This window comes from Nerophis lumbriciformis, linkage group LG01, assembly GCF_033978685.3.
Source record: "Nerophis lumbriciformis linkage group LG01, RoL_Nlum_v2.1, whole genome shotgun sequence".
NCBI lineage: Eukaryota > Metazoa > Chordata > Actinopteri > Syngnathiformes > Syngnathidae > Nerophis > Nerophis lumbriciformis.
In genome coordinates, this window is record NC_084548.2 from 56,154,088 (window position 1) to 56,175,205 (window position 21,118).

General features: G+C 38.3%; 1 protein-coding gene across 3 annotated transcripts; it reads right to left on the reverse strand.

Annotated features, from left to right (window-relative positions):
- Positions 1–507: 507 nt before the first annotated feature.
- sort1b (sortilin 1b) lies at positions 508–20,814 on the reverse strand. Of its 3 annotated transcripts, none has more exons than XM_061987677.1 (21): positions 20,652–20,814; positions 19,984–20,265; positions 18,656–18,715; positions 18,500–18,573; positions 18,335–18,437; positions 18,084–18,245; positions 16,799–16,872; positions 16,066–16,115; positions 15,785–15,912; positions 15,488–15,632; positions 14,382–14,537; positions 13,932–14,038; positions 13,730–13,832; positions 13,481–13,652; positions 10,691–10,881; positions 10,402–10,591; positions 7,729–7,845; positions 7,291–7,399; positions 7,101–7,213; positions 3,461–3,590; positions 508–2,301 (listed from the first exon to the last, which is right to left on the reverse strand). In XM_061987677.1, exons 2-21 carry the CDS (start codon positions 20,245–20,247, stop codon positions 2,287–2,289), a joined length of 2,463 nt encoding a protein of 820 aa, XP_061843661.1. In that variant the 5' UTR covers positions 20,248–20,265; positions 20,652–20,814; the 3' UTR covers positions 508–2,286. The 3 variants fall into 3 exon arrangements, with proteins under 3 accessions (XP_061843661.1, XP_061843652.1, XP_061843645.1); XM_061987668.1 differs by having other exon boundaries at positions 19,984–20,281; XM_061987661.1 differs by lacking the exon at positions 20,652–20,814 and having other exon boundaries at positions 19,984–20,577.
- Positions 20,815–21,118: the final 304 nt, after the last annotated feature.

Below are 21,118 nucleotides of genomic sequence, written 5' to 3' on the forward strand. Positions count from 1 at the left end.
AAAAAGTTGATAAAATGACTGCATCTGAACGAAGCTACATCAACACCCTAGTTACGTAAATCACATAAAGTCAGTTGAATAGCCCTGCGATATATAAGCAAGATTAAAAAAATGTGATTGTGTTTGTTCAAAAGGCAGCATAACATTTTTGCCAAATTGAATAAAACTGAAACATGTATACATGGGATTAATTTTGTATCCATCCATCCATTTTCTACCGCTTATCCCTTTCAAGGTTGCGGGGGGTGCTGGAGCCGATCTCAGCTACAATCTTAATCTCTTAATTTTGTATGGCAACAGGAAAACTTTTTAGTTGGAACAATAAAAATGGCTCTTTTTAGGGTTTATTACAAAAATAAATGATTTATTAGTTTGTATGTAAAATGATGTCTTTTGTTTTACAAACCAATTACACCGATGTTCTGTGCACTTACATATAAGGTTGGCTCAAATATTGAAAATCCCAATATGCCAAAATGTGTATGCAGTTATAAAAAAAGCCACAAGTAGATAAACATTATTAATTTATTGGCAAACCCAAAGAAAAAATGCCTAAAATGAAAACAGCAGATTTTCAGCAGATACAAAGATGTAACATTTGATTATATTTACAAAACCTCCTTTCTACATTTTATATCAGACTGTAGGAAACATGAGATAGCATAACTTTTATTGATCAAATAAGAACATCCCTCAATGTCTAAGCAACTTCTCTACATTGGTTTTTATGTTGAGGCGTGAAAAACTAAGACTACTGTAAGGGGTTACATGCACTTCAATAGGAGCTCATGTGAAACATACTGTATCATTCATTGTTTTTATCTTATGGAAAAGTGCAGCGTGGGAAGTGTCAAACTGAAACTAGTTATTAAACAGCTGATATAATTAAAAGAATACAGGCCGGTCACTCATCATGTCCTTGCACGCGGCACTTAAACAACCACATCCGAACTACACAACGTTTACTGCACTCTGAACCTGCTAATGACAAATAAATAAAACCTGCATGACATCATTGTAATAAAAACACCAGAAAAACAAAACAGTGAATATGTCTCAGGGGGAGGACAAAGCTTTGAGACATGTCAGTAGTTCTAAGATTTGATGGTATAAATTATTGTTGGATTTGCTTCAAGTCAAATAAAAAGTCAACAACCTCACACCCTTGTGTTATTTACATACCTGCTTCTGTCATCTTGTATGTCTTACAATACTTACATCATTTATTTGCTCCTGTGTGTTTATAGCAAATTCCAAACTGTCTTGAAAAATAAAGTGATATTTGCTATGAAACTATGTACCGTATCCGCTATGAACCGCAGCTTTAGTACAAATCTGTTGGAACCGTCATTATAGACAAGACTAATGAGTACCCAGATTATTGCAGACAAATGTTTTGTAGCTTGAGCACATTTGGGTCAAATGTGACACTTTTGAGCATACACACATTGTGCTTTTAGCAGTTCAACTGCACATAATATTGCCTTGAAAATTCATCAAAAAACAGCTGGCGAGATTACAGATATTGTGCTAATGGAAGATTTTCCCATAAATGCAAATACAGCAAATTTAGACATTATTGCTACTGATAGCCAATCAAATGGAAGCTTCTAGTTGTGCTTCTTACTTCAACCATTAAACTTGAAGAGAGACACACATTTGCAGGCTACTGTAATTTTCCCAATACACACAAAGTGCCCATCAAACAACATTTAAACTGAGGCCCAAAATTGTCAGATTCTGGCCTCATGGACAATCAACAACCTCATAAAAAGTAGTTGTTATAGTAATAAGTAATTGGGAAGTCATTATCCAGCAATCACCTACCAAGCTAATATCACATTTTATGAGACTACTATATACATACAAGTGCAGAGAAAGAACATGCATCTTCGAAAGATGTGAGAATATTTTTAGGAGCGCTCGCCAATGGATAGCAGAGGCAGGCCCCAGGAAGCATTTACATAACCACAATCACCTCCAAACTCATTTCTCCTGTCCTGACACGTCTTGCATCCACATGATAATAAATACACTTGCTGTGATTTACACCCAAGTTTCGACAAGACCATCAACATATTTCCATGTCCAGGCAGCCAGCGTACATTCATGTTACTTCATAAAGGACAGCAAAGTGACACAGACCTTCGGTCTGGCAGCTGAGGTCAAAGATCATTACTCTATGAAAGGAAGAAGTAGCTGGAGACAAATGTGTGTGACAGGAACAAGTCTCCAGTCACCAGGTAGGCGAGAATCCCGTTGAGATGGATTTACAGGCTCTACCTGCTATTCCAACAGGTCCTGTGCAGAGAGTGAAACGGAAACATCTTAAAAGAACATCTCAAAGATATAATTCACAATAATTATCCTGTCCTGACATCATCTCAAAGCCGTGACATTTAGGTGAAGCATGTTTTTCAAAACAATGTTTTTTTTAAAGACTTCCCGCTCATCCAACAAGTTCACATTTAAATGGATCCTCAATGGCTTTAAAAACGTTTAGAAAAAACTTGCAAAGCCCTAAATGGAAAAAAACAGTTCAGCAGCTGAGTTATAAAAATAATAAAACCTCAAATGAGATGAAATGTTCAATCTATTGTATGGCTGCAACTAACGATTATTTTAATAGTCCACTGGTAGTCAGCGATTATTATTTTGATTAGTCGACGTAACAATTATTGCTTATAATCGTCTGTACATGTATGAGTTTGAAATTGACTTGGTTTTGCTTCATTTTAAAAAACATTGTACATATTATCATTATAGTCAATTTAATTGTAACAAACATAAAATACTGAGAAAGAATTGATTATACATATTGTATATAATATGTATATAATTACAGTGAAAAATAAATCAAGAAATTTTAAGTGCAATCAATGTAAATAATTCAATGTATACACCCTGATGATTATCTTGTGTGATGACTGTATTATGATGATAGTATATATCTGTATCATGAATCAATTTAAGTGGACCCCGACCGACTTAAACAAGTTGAAAAACTTATTCGGGTGTTACCATTGTACGGAATATGTACTTCACTGTGCAACCTACTAATAAAAGTCTCAATCAATCAACAATCAAGATGTCCAGTACAAAGTATTTGTATCCAGTACCGTTAGCGTTATTTAGCTCCAATTATTTACATTAAAGAATAAAAGTGTCAACATGAACAATTAATTTTATTAAGCAACAAGCTACAATAACAAATCTTTTGTCAATTTATTTTTTATAAACAATGTTGTCGATTATGTTGACCGAATCTTTTGACTGGCATGGATAGATATTAAACTAAACTACTAAAAGCTGGCATCTGTCATTCCTATCACTGTGTTCCTCTGCAACCTTCACTTTTGTTGTATGTAGCCCTTTATAGAAAACGTATGAACACCCCTGACTTAAAACTTCCTAAATGAGCCAATCAGGAGAAACAGGGGTTCAGTCTTGGTTATCCTACCTCATCAGAGTCGTCATGGAACTCGATCTTTCCATTTGGAGCGTGGTCGTTGTCGAGTGGGTCGTCCGTGATGTCAGCAGCGTTGTCTTCCGCGTGTTGCTGCAGTACAGAGTATCTGTGAACTAAGAACCTGTAAGCAAACATCGTAACACTGTTAGGTTGTTCGATACAACTGTAGGACACAGAAGTAAGAAACTTAAGTGGCTTCCAGAAGAGCACAAGTGAATGCCAGGGAAAACCGTAACATCCACCATGCATCCAGTGGCTCATTTGATAGCAGACAAACTTTACGTGTGTGCGAAGGACAATCGAAGAATAAAGAGCGGATGATGTGCATTTCAGCATTTAAACAAAAAAATAATTTTAAAAAATCATGACATTACAGTACTACTGCAGTAGTGGTAGTCAATGTGGCGAAGGAGTACGAGCGTAGCGTAGCACTTCTTCGATCTGCACCGTAATAAAGCAAAATGAGTCAATAAAGGTTAAAACACCAGCCAGGGGCGTTAAAATAATTTCTAAGCCGCGGACATCTGTCCAATAAAATACACGGAAGCTGCTGATTGGTTGATGGAGCAACAGGGATATAGAGACAGAGGCTGTATCGTCAAGAAGCCAAGGTAAATACTGTACATCATACCAAATAAAACCAGCATATTCTATTGAGTTGTTTTTTATATATGTTATCTTGTTCTCTTTAACAGGCCCCTCTAATACTGACAACATTAGCACTTATTTCACAGTCCTGGACCTAAAAATTTAAGTAAAATGCCCCCCAAAATAGACAGCAGGGATTTTTAGTTTGTTTTCTAACGAGTTTAATCATATTTTGGATTGCCCACTTGTGGGCAGGCCTGTATCAGCCTGCTGACGTTACCTACAGAAGATCGGAGGCAATTTCATTCATGTAATGTGTGTTATGGTAGAATCTTCTTCCCGAATCACAATATATTCACACCGAATTTGAAGGAATAGTCTGCAAGATGGATTGTTTCAAGTTTCAGCAATATAACTAAAGGAGGGGTCCGCCTGCATACATTTCCAAATGATGGGAATAGGAGGAAATATGGACCTCACCAATCAAATTGACTGCCGCAAAAAGGGATGGACCAAGCAAGAGGAGTGTAATTTACAGCGACTATTTTAATGAATCTGACTTGGAAGAAGAATTTTGGTCGCAGTTTGGATGCTTGAGGAAATGCTTAAAGAGAATAAGGAAACACAGGCTATGGTGTCTTTGGAAGAGGAGATAGAAGAGGAGGGAAGTCCGGAAATGGCAATTCTTTCATATTTAATTTTTGGTCATAATGTTAACCATATCAGTTTTAAAGTATAATGGAATATGGTGACAGAAAATGGAAATTAAGTGATCAAAATATTAGTTTAACATGTACCGTATTTTCCGCACTATAAGGCGCACCAGATTATAAAAGCGCACCTTCAATGAATGGCATATTTCAAAACTTTGTTCATATATAAGGCACACCGGATTATAAGGCGCACCTATGCATCCATTAGATGGAGCTGCGCTAAAGGGAATGTCAACAAAACAGTCAGATAGGTTAGTCAAATTTTATTAATAGATTACAAACCAGCGTTCTGACAACTCTGTTCACTCCCAAAATGAATAAACAGCTGTTTTATTATTTTCCCCGAGGTAATGTCAGTGACGTGGTGTTTCGTTTATCTTTTAACAACAGCAAGGTATAACATGCAGTGCAACATTTATATCACATAGTGGAGGGAAACTTTTCCCTGATTCAATAAACAGGTAAAAAACAGTGATACTGTTACGGTAAATCAAACGTTAGTGCAATCACAATATAGTAACACTCGAAATAGTGCAGAGCAATAACAATATATCAATAACTCAACATTGCTCAAACGTTAATGTCACTCGATTAATGTTGTCATTAATGGAGTCAGTGTCGCTGCTGCTCTATTCCTGTGTTCTATTGCGTGACTGATCGTCTTAAGTGGAGATGTCCGATAATATCGGCCTGCCGATATTATCAGCCGATAAATGCGTTAAAATGTAATATCGGAAATTATCGGTATTGTTTTTTTTATTATCGGTATCATTTTTATTTTATTTTTATTAAATCAACATAAAAAACACAAGATACACTTACAAGTAGTGCACCAACCCAAAAAACTTCCCTCCCTCATTTACACTCATTCACACAAAAGGTTGTTTCTTTCTGTTATTAATATTCTGGTTCCTACATTACATATCAATATATATCAATACAGTCTGCAAGGGATACAAAGGGATACAGTCCGTAAGCACACATGATTGTGCGTGCTGCTGGTCCACTAATAGTACTAACCTTTAACAGTTAATTTTACTAATTTTCATTAACTACTAGTTTCTATCTAACTGTTTTTATATTGCTTTACTTTTTTTTTATTTAAGAATTTTTTTTAAATTTATTTATCTTATTTTATAATTAAAAAAAAAAAGTACCTTATCTTCACCATACCTGGTTGTCCAAATTAGGCATAATAATGTGTTAATTCCACAACTGCATATATCGGTTGATATCGGTATCGGTTGATATTGGTATCAGTAATTAAAGAGTTGGACAATATCGGAATATCGGAATATCGGCAAAAAGCCATTATGGGACATCCTTAGTCTTAAGTTTAAACTCTGCGTCGTAAGCGTGTCTCTTAATAGGAGCCATTTTGGGGTCTTTACATAAACATCCATCCATCCATTTTCTACCGCTTATTCCCTTCGGGGTTGCGGGGGGCGCTGGAGAACAAATGGAAATCAAAACGGCACGCCTCGCGCAGTCATATATCCCAGCATGCACCGCGCGCTTCTTCTATGGGGGCGGCTGCTTACCATAGAATAACTTCTTATTCTACGGGGGAAAATGAAGACGGGGGAAAATGAAGTCGGCGGCTGCTTACCGTAGTTGCGATTGATTGATTGAAACTTTTACCTGTTGGAGGCTCAATATTGGTCCATATATAAGGCGCACCGGATTATAAGGCGCACTGTCAGCTTTTGAGAAAATTGGAGATTTTTAGGTGCGCCTTATAGTGCGGAAAATACGGTATGTATGTACTGGCTATGCGGGGAAATGGGCTCCAGTTCTGTAGATGACGTCCCACCGAGTGGGGGCGGTATATCGAGTCTGGCGGTGCAAAAAGGGCGTTTCAAATTCAGTTAGTTAACTACCAATTACTCAAAAACTAATTGATTATATGGGAAATTAATTGTAGATTCAATTTTGGGAGCAAAAATATACATACAGAGAACTGTTAAGAGAAATTTCAATGGGTCCTTTAAGTACAGTTTTCTTATTTAAAGACGTGGGGTTTTTTGGAAGCCCAGAATGGATAAATGCCATCTAAATTCATTTTAATGGTGTAAAATGTATTTGACAAATCATATGTAAAGGCATTACTGTAGATTTAAGGCACAAGTATGTATCTGCAACTTTATCCAAGTTTGCAGCAACATTTAACATGTTCTCAGTGGTTGAGGCTTGTTAATTCTGCTAACCAACTGAACTAACTACCAAGGGGCAATTAAAACATAACTCATCCAGGTGTAAAACCCACACCAACAGGTGACAGCAGTACTGTCGGTGGAGTAATAAAATTACGTGAGGAAAGGGACTCGAACCTGCCACCGCAGACGTATTTCTTGACAAAGAAGACTCCAGCGACGGTGCTCAATAGCATGATGATGACAATTGTTATCACAATGGGTACAGATTTGGAGGAAGAGCCTTTTTTCTGTAAAAAAAACATATTAGGTATGACCATGAATACAGTGTAAAAGCTTCATGACAGAGGCAGGCATAAATACCGACCTGGAATTCAGGGCCCCACAAGTCACTGACACACCTCTGACTGAGGTCAATCTCTTTTCGCTCAGGAATATCTCCCCCCTCACACTTATCTCCGGGGATTTTCCTGTAGCTATGGACGCAGAAAAACATTAGTGACCTAATGATGGCTTACTATATGATGTTGTCAGTGAAGAAGGAGCACTTCTTTGAAAAATCAAAACTGTCTGTTATACAGTACTTTAGTTTTGCTTTCTAATTTCAAATTGAAAAGTTGTCTTTGTGCATTAAATAAAATACTTGCTCATTCCACTGTTTCTGCTTTGATGAGTAGAAGTAGAATAATTTCTGTTATAGAAGGTGCCAGCTGTCACACATCGACATTATTGTTTTTGTCTTGACAATCTGAGAATCCGGTCATCAGAGTACTTAAAAACAGGAATGCACAAGTTGGAGCTGTACCCATGAGTCACCAGTTGTTCTTCTTTGCCATGCAGACAGAACTCCAGCACCTTGCCCATCAGGTCAGGCTCCTCCATGCACTCTGAACTTTTCTCTTTGCGGTAATATCCAAAGTCACTGCAATGAGTCAGTGGCATGGCATCAGTAAGGTGAAAAAAAGAAAGAAAGAAAGACAAAATAATGAATGAAATTATCACAATTACATGTTTTTTGCAAGTTAAATACTCTTTACCACCTCTCTTTTAAATCAATTATTCATTTTATTCAACACTTCTTTTTTTTACTAAAAGGGCCATAATTCCTGTGAAGTTACCAAAAAATCCACCAAAAATAATTCTGCACATAAAAATGTCAAAACATTAAATAAACTTTTTTGGACTTGTTTTTTTTAATAATAAACCAAACAGATTTGAATACAGGTTTGAATTCAGGTTTGAATACAGTTTTTCGAAATAAATAGTTACAATGGAGCTAAGCAAAGCTAAAGCAAACTATTTAAAATGGGAACAATAAAATACTATGGGAATGTGTTAACACACTTACAGGAAAGGGACAGAAGAAGAATGAAGTGACTCAACTCAAATTGAAGTATTTTTTTTTTTAGATCCGTCCAAACTTTCTACTAGTTAACTCCAGAAACATATTTCTAAACCATGAAGCAGATTTAAACATATACTTAAAGCCTATAAATGAGGAACAGATTAGCACAATGTTTTCATCCTTAATAATCTTCAGAGCTAATAAAGACATCCACGGACTAGACAGTGTATTCCTAAAAAAAGCAAAAAAAATACCCTAATTGTAGACCAGATAAATCAACATCCTTTAAAAAATCCCTTCCAAAATGCCTAAATATCTGCTATTGTACATATACATTATAAAGCTGTAGACAAAGAGGAAATTAGTTACTACAGACCAATCAGTATTATTCCTGCTTTGTCAAAAACTCTAGATTAGAAAAAGCAGTGGCAGACCAATTAGTAGATCAACTTGAAACTGAAAATATGTTACATGCCATGCAGTTTAGTTACCATTTAACCATTTAACTGAGACAGCATGTTGCCATCTATTTTTTTCTAGATTTAAGTAAAGCTTTGACACAGTCCATCATTTGATCCTTCTCACCAAGCTTACAAGATACAAACTATTTACAAATACCCTAAATTGGCTAGGAGTTATACTTATCAAGTCGTACTTAGTGCGTGCGCATTCACAACAAACGATCATCTCTTAAAGCTCTTAACATTGATGAGCAACAAGGTTCCATTGAACATTAATGACAATCAGTTTGTGATGCACATGTAACCATTTAGATTTATGCCGACAGCAGTCATCTAAACCAGTGATTCTCAAACTGGGGTACGTGTACCACTGGTGGTACGCGGGCTCCTTATAGTGGTACGCCAAAAAAAATCACTTAAGTAAATATTCAAACACAGGGTTACTGTTTAAACTGTGTGTAATGTTACATTAAATCCACTTGTTAAATAAAACCTCTGCCTTGTTTTTAATTAATATTTAGGCCTACTACGCAACTGAATTTTTAATGTTTCATTATGGTGGTACTTGGATAGGCTGTTAGTCATTATGGTGGTACTTGGAAAGCCAAGTGTTTTCAGAGGTTGTACTTGGTGAACAAAGTTTGAGAACCACTGATCAAAACACATGGAAAAGATCATTAACAATTGACTGACAAGCTAAATAATGGAGAAAGTTGGAAAAAGGCTTAATGAATCCTATATCACCCTGGACATCAAGAAAACGACAACAATGTATTTTTCCATCAAACCAAAACACAAATTATCCTAATACTTAACATTGGATGGAACATATATCGATAATGTCAGTTTAGGTATCTTCCTTTTACATTAGATACCACGCTTAGCTTTAAAAAAACATAAAACAGATGAGCCGCACCATGAAATACAACACTGCAAATTTTAAAAACATGAAGAACTCACTCACTCCCCATTGAAACGAACAACATTAATGTGGACTTCCAATAGATGGCAGTGTCGGATCCCTCACTATAAAACTGTTTTTGGACAATCAGCCTTTTCTATGAAGCTATAACTGAATGGAACACGCTTCCCTCTGAACAATACACATTTTAGAGACGTTTTAAAGAAACAAAAACATAAGATTTTAGAAAACTTTAGTGTTTCCACATGGATGTTTTATTGTGGTTCTGTCCTGGTTTTTGTAATCCATGCTTTGAGTGTGTGTGTGTTTTTATAGTGTGAATTATTTTTTTTCCTGCTGCAGGGATTACAGATGGAAATGAGCAAAAACATGATAACCTGGTAAAGAGTCTCTTTACCTTGTGTTTAATGTTTTACGTGCCGGGTACCTGACATATACACTAATAAACACGCTGTGTGTTAAATATTGTCCATGCATTGAAAGTGGGTTATTTTTCTTTCGACAAAACTTCTACTTCCTGTCTTCTTATGCTAAACTAGGCTAAATGCATTCAGCACCATCTGAATAATAACAAATAAAATAAAACTTGCAATAGGGCAATCAAACAAGAATGTTATAATAGTTCAACCCACTATTATTAAAAAAATAAAGGTTTAGCAAGTTTTAGCCAGATCGTACATCACCATTATTACAAATGATTATTATTGAACATGAAGACATCTATCACATGGCGTGTTATACAAGTCTTACCACAGAAAGTCATCCAGTGTGCACTGACAAGGCGTTGGCTGAGTGGTGATCATATAATCTCGACCATTCCAGCAAACAGAGTCTTTCTTGAGACGCAGAAACTTTTCTTTATAGCCCAGCATGCAGCCATCGTCGGGGTGACTGATGTCATCAGAGTGAGCCAACCACTGAACATAATCACTGTCCGCACCTAAAAAAATGTTTTCCTTTTATTATAATTGTGCTAAACAAACATAACTAAAAATTAAGCTCTGATAACCGAATTAAAAACATGATCAATCTCACTCACAGTCTCTAGTGAGCAGATCCCTGAAGTCAATGGTGGTGGAGATCCAGTACTGGCTGAGCAAACTGTTTTTGTAGCCCCAAATGCTGACATTCATCGAGCGAGCACCAGGCTCTGATGCAAGCCCTGTGAAGTAGATGGGCTCCTGGGTGAAGGTATACGAATGCCAGCACTGCCCTTCGTCAGTAGAAAACCTAGAAAGACATCAAGAAGTGCTTAAATTTATGAAACATAATGAGTTAGGGAGTATTCAATGAGTGAAAAAAACGACTCATATTCTGTAAGCTTTGCAGTCTACAGATTAACTTCAAAGAACTCCAACTATCTATTTTAAAAAAGACCAAGTGAGAGAATATCCTAATTGTGTCTTTTGCATTGTTTCTTAACCATAGGGCCGGTCAATTTTTGGGCCACCAAAAAAGTCTGTTCAATAAGTTGTGTGTTTTGGCATAGCTTTCAGGCAGGGGTTCCTAACCTTTCTGCACACTATGGAGGGGCTTGGGGCCTACTCAAATATTAAAGCTGAATTAGTAATCTTACTTCTGATTTGAATCATATTCAATATTTGTATCTGACCCGACTTACAGTTTACAACCTTGTCAATTGATATGAAACCATGTGTTAATTACAAACACATAAACTTCAGGCTTAGGTCTGGCTGATTAAAAAAAATAAATATAAACCAAATATACTGCAAAAGAAGGGACTCATTACTGAATAGAACTGCATTTACAAACAATTATGTTGTGCTAAAATAAATCAACTAATTTAGTAATAAATATTATTTTTAACTAAACTGTCATCCATCTATCCATCCATCCATCTTCTTCCGCTTATCCGAGGTCGGGTCGCGGGGGCAGCAGCTTAATTAAGCAGGGAAGCCCAGACTTCCCTCTCCCCAGCCACTTCGTCCAGCTCTTCCTGTGGGACCCCGAGGCGTTCCCAGGCCAGCCGGGAGACATAGTCTTCCCAACGTGTCCTGGGTCTTCCCCGCGGCCTCCTACCGGTGGGACGTGCCCTAAACACCTCCCCAGGGAGGCGTTCGGGTGGCATCCTGACCAGATGCCCGAACCACCTCATCTGGCTCCTCTCGATGTGGAGGAGCAGCGGCTTTACTTTGAGCTCCTCCCGGATGGCAGAGCTTCTCACCCTATCTCTAAGGGAGAGCCCCGCCACCCGGCGGAGGAAACTCATTTCGGCCGCTTGTACCCGTGATCTTGTCCTTTCGGTCATAACCCAAAGCTCATGACCATAGGTGAGGATGGGAACGTAGATCGACCGGTAAATTGAGAGCTTTGCCTTCCGGCTCAGCTCCTTCTTCACCACAACGGATCGATACAGCGTCCGCATTACTGAAGACGCCGCACCGATCCGCCTGTCGATCTCACGATCCACTCTTCCCCCACTCGTGAACAAGACTCCGAGGTACTTGAACTCCTCCACTTGGGGCAAGATCTCCTCCCCAACCCGGAGATGGCACTCCACCCTTTTCCGGGCGAGAACCATGGACTCGGACTTGGAGGTGCTGATTCTCATCCCAGTCGCTTCACACTCAGCTGCGAACCGATCCAGTGAGAGCTGAAGATCCTGGCCAGATGAAGCCATCAGGACCACATCATCTGCAAAAAGCAGAGACCTAATCCTGCAGCCACCAAACCAGATCCCCTCAACGCCTTGACTGCGCCTAGAAATTCTGTCCATAAAAGTTATGAACAGAATCGGTGACAAAGGGCAGCCTTGGCGGAGTCCAACCCTCACTGGAAACGTGTCCGACTTACTACCGGCAATGCGGACCAAGCTCTGGCACTGATCATACAGGGAGCGGACTGCCACAATCAGACAGTCCGATACCCCGTACTCTCTGAGCACTCCCCACAGGACTTCCCGAGGGACACGGTCAAATGCCTTCTCCAAGTCCACAAAACACATGTAGACTGGTTGGGCAAACTCCCATGCACCCTCAAGGACCCTGCCGAGAGTATAGAGCTGGTCCACAGTTCCACGACCAGGACGAAAACCACACTGTTCCTCCTGAATCCGAGGTTCGACTATCCGGCGTAGCCTCCTCTCCAGTACACCTGAATAGACCTTACCGGGAAGGCTGAGGAGTGTGATCCCACGATAGTTAGAACACACCCTCCGGTTCCCCTTCTTAAAGAGAGGAACCACCACCCTGGTCTGCCAATCCAGAGGTACCGCCCCCGAACTGTCAATACAATTCAAATGCAAATAAAAATACAGCTTCACCACTTTAGTCATAATTGTTGCACATAAGAAACTTCTCTATGACTTTAGCTCCGTCCGTCCATACGGACCATAGCTGCAAAACAGACAGACTTTTTTGGTGGCCCAAAAATTGACCGGCCCATGGTTAAGAAAGAGGTTGTTGTTGTTTGTTGCCAAGAAAGTGCTAAATTTCCAATGTGCTGCAAGTATTATAAACCCTTATTAGTATCATAATTAAATTACTATAATCCTTTTTATGTATTATGGTATTGTATTTCTGCAACCCGATACAAAAAGATTTAATTTGAAGGTATAGAAGCAAATTCATGCCAAATTTGTATTTAAATTAACAAGTTTTTGCATTGAATCATGTATAGTAGTGGTTCACAAAGCCTATCAGGGGTATAGAAAAAGGATGTATTCGAAGTCTTAAACCCCATGCGAGCTGGTTGGGAAGCTTTAAAGAAAGAAAAAGTAGTAAAAAGCTATTATGTAAAATAGAAATAAAGTACCAAAACAAACAATATGCCCCAACCAAACCTTTCTACATATTATTACAGTACTTACTTGATCTTGTCAATTGGTTCGTTGGGATTGTGTTCCACAGCCACCAGCAGACCACCAGAGTCCAAAATAGCATAATGATGGGGTCCATCAAGAGCCTTGATCCAGGTGTAGCCTCCATCATCAGACACGTACACATCGGGGTTCATCACTGATATCGCATCACCAACACTTGCTGAGAAGATAGTCAAAATGATCAGATATCAAAACGTTCAAGATACCTTCTTTTTTATTTTGGTATTTGATTATTACCGTGAGCTAATATTAGACCCAGAGCATTTGGTTCACTCAGAGGCAGCATGGGGACATTGAGCCTCATAGCAGTACTGTAGGCAGCGTGAATATGAAGACTGCACTGTTGAAACAAATACACCCAGCATTTAGTGACTATAGTATCACCATTACATCATGTTTTTATTATAACCAAATGGTTCTTTCTTTATCCGCGGTTCACCTTTTCTGGGTCTTTAGCTGTCGCGTCACATTTGCTGTTGGCAGGTTTCTGAATAGGAGACCACTCCCCTCCCTGGTCATAAGACACCACAGACTGCACAGAGTTATCTGGAACATCACAAGAGCATACAGTACATGCACGGTCAGCTAATGCTCCTCTTATTGAACAATCCAGCACATATTATGCATACATAGGTTAAAATACTCCAAGGATGACCAATACAGCACTACTAATTATCAAGCAACCACAACGTGTGGATATTAAATAGTAGAAATAAAACAACTGGATATTACTGACTGTATGCAAACATTTAAAACAAGACACTCCATAAAAACTAAACAGCTAATTAAACATTTAGCGAACACCCTGACTATGGCACGTAATAGAGATGTTTTTCTGAGGTAATATGACGAGAGCTGTGTGGCCAAGCCTTGATGTAGGCACAGGTACCTTCAGCCAAGATGCTGGTGATGAAAACTCCTCGCAGGGAGGTGACGTTAGTGAAGTCCGTGTCACCGCCAGTGGTGGTGTAAAGGTGGCGTGCTAATGACTTGGAGTAAACAGTGCCTCGGTCATCTGACACATAAACAGTGCCAAAGCCAGTATCTGAGGAGAAAAACATAAACGAGAGTTTGATAAGGGAGCAGTGTAGTGGTAATACTGAACATTTCCTTATAATGTTGCTTGCTAAAATAACTGCAGGTCACCCGACATTAAATAATATTTGAGGTTCGAAAAATGGACCAAATTTAATTCGAAGAAGTTGAGTTCAAAGGTCTCAAGCTCTTCCATACTAACGTTATGCTAGCAAGAATGGATGGATCTTGCTTTGCTGGAACAGAAATCTAATTGATTAAGTGAGTATTTTGTCCACCACACTGGGGATGCAATGATTATAGATTTTGACTGTACGATTATAGTCAGACTAATAATCACGGTTTCACGATTATCACAATTGTTATGCACTAATTACTTTCACAACAATATATATATATAAAATCACATAACAATAATACAATACCATTATAATAACAGAACACAACAATAGATATAAACAAAACAGTCTCTCTCTCTCTTGCAAATAAATAAAAGTACCCTCTGCTCTGTAAAACATAATTCTGTTATGTTAGTGTTTTACACATGTTTTATTAACTGTTGATGTCTATAGTTTATTCAACACAACAAGAAGATTATACCAAGAGAGAAGGACTGAAAACACTGTGTAGTAGAGCCTTTGCGATTAAATAACTGATGTTTTTACTCACGTTCAATACTAAAACCGGTTGCCTCCTGCATCTCATTATTGCAGAGGCCCCTTATTTATCATTATGAATCAGAAAAATAACATTCATAAATGATAAACAACAGTAATATGACTGGACAGAACCGGAACGCTAACTTCTGTTTTAGCTGAAAATAAGAATATACACACACACACACACACACACACACACACACACACACACACACACACACACACACACACACACACACACACACACACACACGCACGTGAGAAGCAGTATAAAGAAAAATGCGTTGCTGTACGGACTGACCTCCCGGATCATCGACATGCATGAAGACCATTTCATCACTTGCTGCCAGGATAGAGTAGAACTGCTCATGGCCAACAGCAGGCAATTGAGCCATGTTCCAAGTCTCTCCCTGGTCCACTGACACGTGGATCTTACGCAGAGTGCCCTGAAGAGAAACATAAACTAATAACAGAAAGGAAAACTAACTTACAGTAAGTGTACAGAGTGGGTAGTGTGGAGGTAGCTTGACACTGTAATTCTAGCACATGTCAAAATCAATCATGTTTCTATTTTGATTTGAAGCTACTTTAAACTGACCTTGCCCATCATCACAGAAGCAAAGAGGAAGCGTCCACCCAGGCCAAAGGAGTAGATTTTTGTGGCGACAGTTGCGATGGTTTTCCCATTATCAGTTGTCCTCCTAAGCTCAAGCTCTCCCCGGTCATCTAAATAGCACAACAGGGCAAATTAGGAATGGAAATTGTGAGCTGCAAATGTAATAGTAACACATGGTATTAAAGCATGATCACTGACAATGTTATTGAAAATCACCACAGTCCGAAAACAAGATGGCAGTGGTTGTTTGAGGGAACACTTACCACAGGATCCATTGCGATTGGTTGAAAAGAAGATGGCATTTTTTCTCCCCCTGGAATTCAGAGTCAAATGGTCAAGTTTTCCAGGTGCAGGGTTATAAATGTGTTGCAAGCATTAGGAAGGAAACAACCATTTCAGGCTTATTTATGAATGTGCAAATGACTAATCAAGCAACCAGCATACAGACAGACAGTCCTGCCCTTGCTAAATATTTGTTTTGGATTGTGGTGGAACATGACCCCCTTTTCAGTTGCTTTCACACATCTTGAGGAGAGATGATAAAAGTATCACAACACCAGAGAATATGTTGTTTTGGACATAGTTATTAAAAAACAGTAGCATTAAGATGCATACCTTAAAACCCACCTTAATAACCTTGACAACTAACTGGGTTACTAAGGCAGGTATACAAGGAAGTACTGCTGGAAAACAAGCTGGCTGTAAACTCTGCTGCCGAGCAGGTTTACTTGAGGTGCAGCAATAAAAATGACAGGAGAATTGTTGTGAACTTCTTTGCCTTTGTCTGTCTTGGCTGGTATTAAGAGTCATCTATTTGTATTACGACATACAGATATGCATAAAATGAAGTAAACTACAATAAAGTCGGCTTCTTTCACTTCTGCCTAATCTAACGGAACAGAAAATAATATACGTAGTATTAAAAATGCATTTGGGCATACAGATTGACATTCAGGTGTGATGTAACTTAAATGGCGTGACAGTCTAGGCTCTCACCATTTCACCAGACACACCATGTCATGGATCTTTTTCCAGTTAACCCCAAAATCTTCGGTCAGCCAAAGCTCATCCTGAGAACATAAATGAAATTCAGTTTAACAAGTTCAGTCAACTGCAGTCACAAAGTTATCCTCACATGTTGAACAGAGCTGACTATAGCAACGACAATGTTAATAAATGCACCCTAGGTAAACACTTGAATAATTATTGACAGACTTGCAGCTATAAAAAACGAATAGGAAGGCCTTTTGGGCAAAGTCATGTGTTGCGGTTTGAAAGAGAACAAGGAAATAATTCCTTCAGACTTGACCTAGAAATTGCGATTCCCTTCAAATTTTTGTTGCCAAAACACCAAAGAAAACCAAAGAAATGTAAGTCATTCTATCACAAGATAATATTAATTCCTAAATACGATGCAAATACTTTTAAGTAAGAAAGCCTACAAACACACCCCTCACATTTTGGCAACATTACACATTACACATTTGTTTTAGCTTTGCAAAATTCCATGCCCAAGAAGATTAAAAAGTTGCTAGGTGATAATAATAGTATACACACTAAATTCACAATTTGGTCCAGCAGGCTTGTGCAAAATTCCAAATTCAGAATTTTAATTTATATTGTTTGAAGAATTGGATTTTGACTAGAAATTATAGGAAGTAAAATTAAATGTACAGTATTACAATTCAGACAAATCCCCCAGAGCAAAACAATCATTTGTCACATTTAACAAAGGTTTTGGCTTTACAAAACAATCCCTTCAATTTGATACTCGGGGTAATACAATGGAATCTGGGAGAATAAGCATTTTTCCACCGATTTACCATAATTTAAAAGTTGAAACAAAATACAAGTACAGGTATCTGTATTATAAAAAATGCTTTCGTTCTTAATTGTCGATGAAAACATGTGCTTTAATTAAAATATATTGTGTCCAAGAGGTTTCACAGTAATACAATTTCTATGAAAGATGTAAAACAATAAGCATGATTCTGGAATACACCAAAATTATTCATTGGAATTTCAATTTTACTACCTTCATTCGAATTTGAATGGTAATTCCACTTTCTGTTTGCATCCTCGATTTGAGGTCGACATAACTAAGAGGAATATAATATTCTCAGTTCAATTCATTCAACTGTTCAGTTTTTGAGCAATGCTCACTGCTGTCGTGTGATTAAGAAACATATGTTTTTATAGTGAAGGATTGCCTGAGTGTATAGTATTGGCTACTTAACTCATTACACAAACAAAATTACCTTTGCAAACATTAAAGACTTACTTTGTTACCCAGGCCCAGTAGCACATTGGAATTCTCGGGGTTGTACATTATCGGGACGAGTGGGTTGAAGGGCAGTTCTTGGTGGGTAAAACTCTTCCCAAAGTCGCTAGACACAAAGATCCGTGAACTGTGATCTCCAGACACCTCTCCTGTCAAGATCACCTAGAAATACAAAACCAAGACTGATGAAGTAAAATGTCCTATAAAAAGGTTCATACACAGAGTTCTGGAAGGATCTGGACTTCTCTTACTTTCCCTGAATTCTCAGGCCCGATAGCAATGCCAAACTCCGACATGATGAAGGTGTTGTTGATGAGATCTGTGACATCCAAGAAGGTCTTGCCATAGTCCTCACTGGCAGACATGAAGTTGGAGTCAAATCGAATGCTAATGAAAGACTATATAGTTAAACTTACCTTCGATAGAGTTTGGACTGTCCAAGTCTAATCATGAAGAAGGGAACCTGAAAAGTTGTTAAAGCCAGCATGACCTGTCAAAACAAAGCTTTGATCATTCGTGTTCATACCGCTGCGTTTATCATGAGTAAAAGAAAACGAGTAGAGACCACTCACCCCTGTGCCATCTCCAACCCAAGCCAGTGACACGGATCCACTGAGGTCATTGAAGGTATGCTAAACACACACAAAACACAATGTTGTTAGAAGCAAATCATTTAGGCGACAGACTATAACTCTAGATTCCTGATTGGACTTTCAAATTGAAGGTCACACAATCTCAACCAGACAGTATCTCCAGTCCAGATATGTTTTCACTTTCTTGTCCCTTATTTTTAATGCCAATCCTTTGTTCTGTTAACTGATTACATGTTCCTTTCTGCAGCTCATGTTGTTGAGCACAATCGCTGGTGGGACCCTGTGGCAGTAACCTCTAGGGGGGAAATGATGGTGCTGAGCCTTTTATCAATTGACTTAAGATTCTTAAGACCCTGTAGTTGGGAGTTTGATCACATGAGTTAGAGCAATAAAAAGCACAACATTAACATTTTGAGCTGTCACTCTCATTCGAAATCTGAGCAGTAAGCAAATATAAACAAGACCTGTTGATGTCTTAAAAAATACAAACTAATAACTGCCACACTGCCAGTCACAAGGTCCCCCTCCGAGTGCTCATTTTGTTTTAGAAAACAGACTCTTATGAGCAAACACAAACTACAGGCACATCGTCAGGATTTAACAAAACATAGAACATGGCATTAGTGTACTATTTGAAATAGAAAAGCACGTACATGTATCCATGTTGTGTTCTTTACCATTCTGAACATATCAAAAAATTATGGATTTGGGTAAACGGTAGCAGTAATACTGGCAACATGTGGATAATAAGGGAGCGTATGGGGTGTGATTGTATGAACACTGTCTTGTATGACTTAAGAGTGTCATAAAAGATATTGGATGCAAAATTGCATGGTCATGGAAGAATGTGCTTGTCTGTTGCTGGTGTGAAAGCAGGGGATTCTCTAAAGAAAGACTTAAAAAGTTGCTACAATATTTTTTAATTTAAAAAGAGTTACAAAAAGAGACAACAGGCATTATATCAAACAGATTTTTGATTTTGATTGGACGGGTCATTGTGAAAATGCTTAAACGACAATTAAAAAGTATGTTGGCGTTCGGGTGTTGGTGGTTAAAGTCATCTAAAATAATTTGTGTTAAAAAAAAGGGGGCAGAAATATAAGAATATTATTCTTCCATCTGCTCTATTCTGATCATGGAAATGTATAAGAAACAAAAAAACAATGAAAGAGTGAACTGTACGTGGCTTGTATATATGCATTTTCATGAACGGAATAAAAAAATAAATAAAATAGAAATGATGAGGTGGAAAAAACACATTTTGTGACGCTGTAAAGTGTAACTGGAGCCCAGTGTTGGTAACTTACACGGTGAGTGTTGTTGTCTAACTTGGTTTCATATCCTTGAAGAGCGTCGCAGGAGGCGTCTGAAGGGGCGCTTCTCTTCCTTATGTTGTGTTTTTGTGGAAAAGGCAGCCAAGCGGGCAAAGACCGCTTTGTGATTTTCGAAGCTCGGTTCGAACCCCTGACAAAAGCCGCCCGTCCGGACGGTTCAGACCCCGACAGAAAATCTGAACCGGTTGTCAGGGTTAAGCAGCATAGCAGCAAGAAAGCAGGCAGCGAAAGTCCCATCCTCAACGCCAAATGTCACTGGAAAATATCAAATCTGGATTTAAAAAAAAAAAAAAAAAGTGTTTGTTTATTCAAGTCAATTGAAGGTCGCTATACGATCTCCTGTACGGATGACATCAACAAAATAGTAGTCCTTCAGACAACGATCATTTCAGCGTGTGAAACACACGCAGAGGCCTCATTAATCCACTAATGTGTCCCCGGCGAGGCAGCGAAATAATGTCGAAAATATTATTAGAAAATATGAAATTCACGATGATATCTCAACGCCAATTAGCAGCCTTGTGAACACCTAGCCAACATGATGCACTGTACCAGCAGGCAAATTGTGTCTTTGGGTCTCTGCCACTCCGCACTGACAAGCGATGATGTGATTGGTTGTTTAACCAGTGGAGTCCACCTACCCTTCAATTTGATTGGTTGAATTCTAAACGGGTGGCGCCCACTACGAAGATTGTCGAGATTGTCAAGGTAGGTTGAACAAAACTACCATGTACAGTAAACCAATATATGAGAATTTCGATTATTCACTAAGAGGAAACAAGCTCTTCCAAAAGAGAATTGATCTGCGTACCCGGTAGGAATTTGTCGCTTCGATGCAGCTACTGAATTACATCTAAGGTACTTATACCCTCAGGCAGCCCATGACAATAATAAAGTATAAAGGACACGTATAAACCACATCACCGCCTTAGGATCTTCAGAGAGCTGAAACGCGATGTTTTAAAAGCAAGACAGATAAAAGCTATACATTTTTTTAAATGTCTTTCATGCAATATAACTAATGATGCACACATCATGTATAATATATAATATATATAATATAATATGTATAATATATAATATAATATAATCATATTATAACATATTA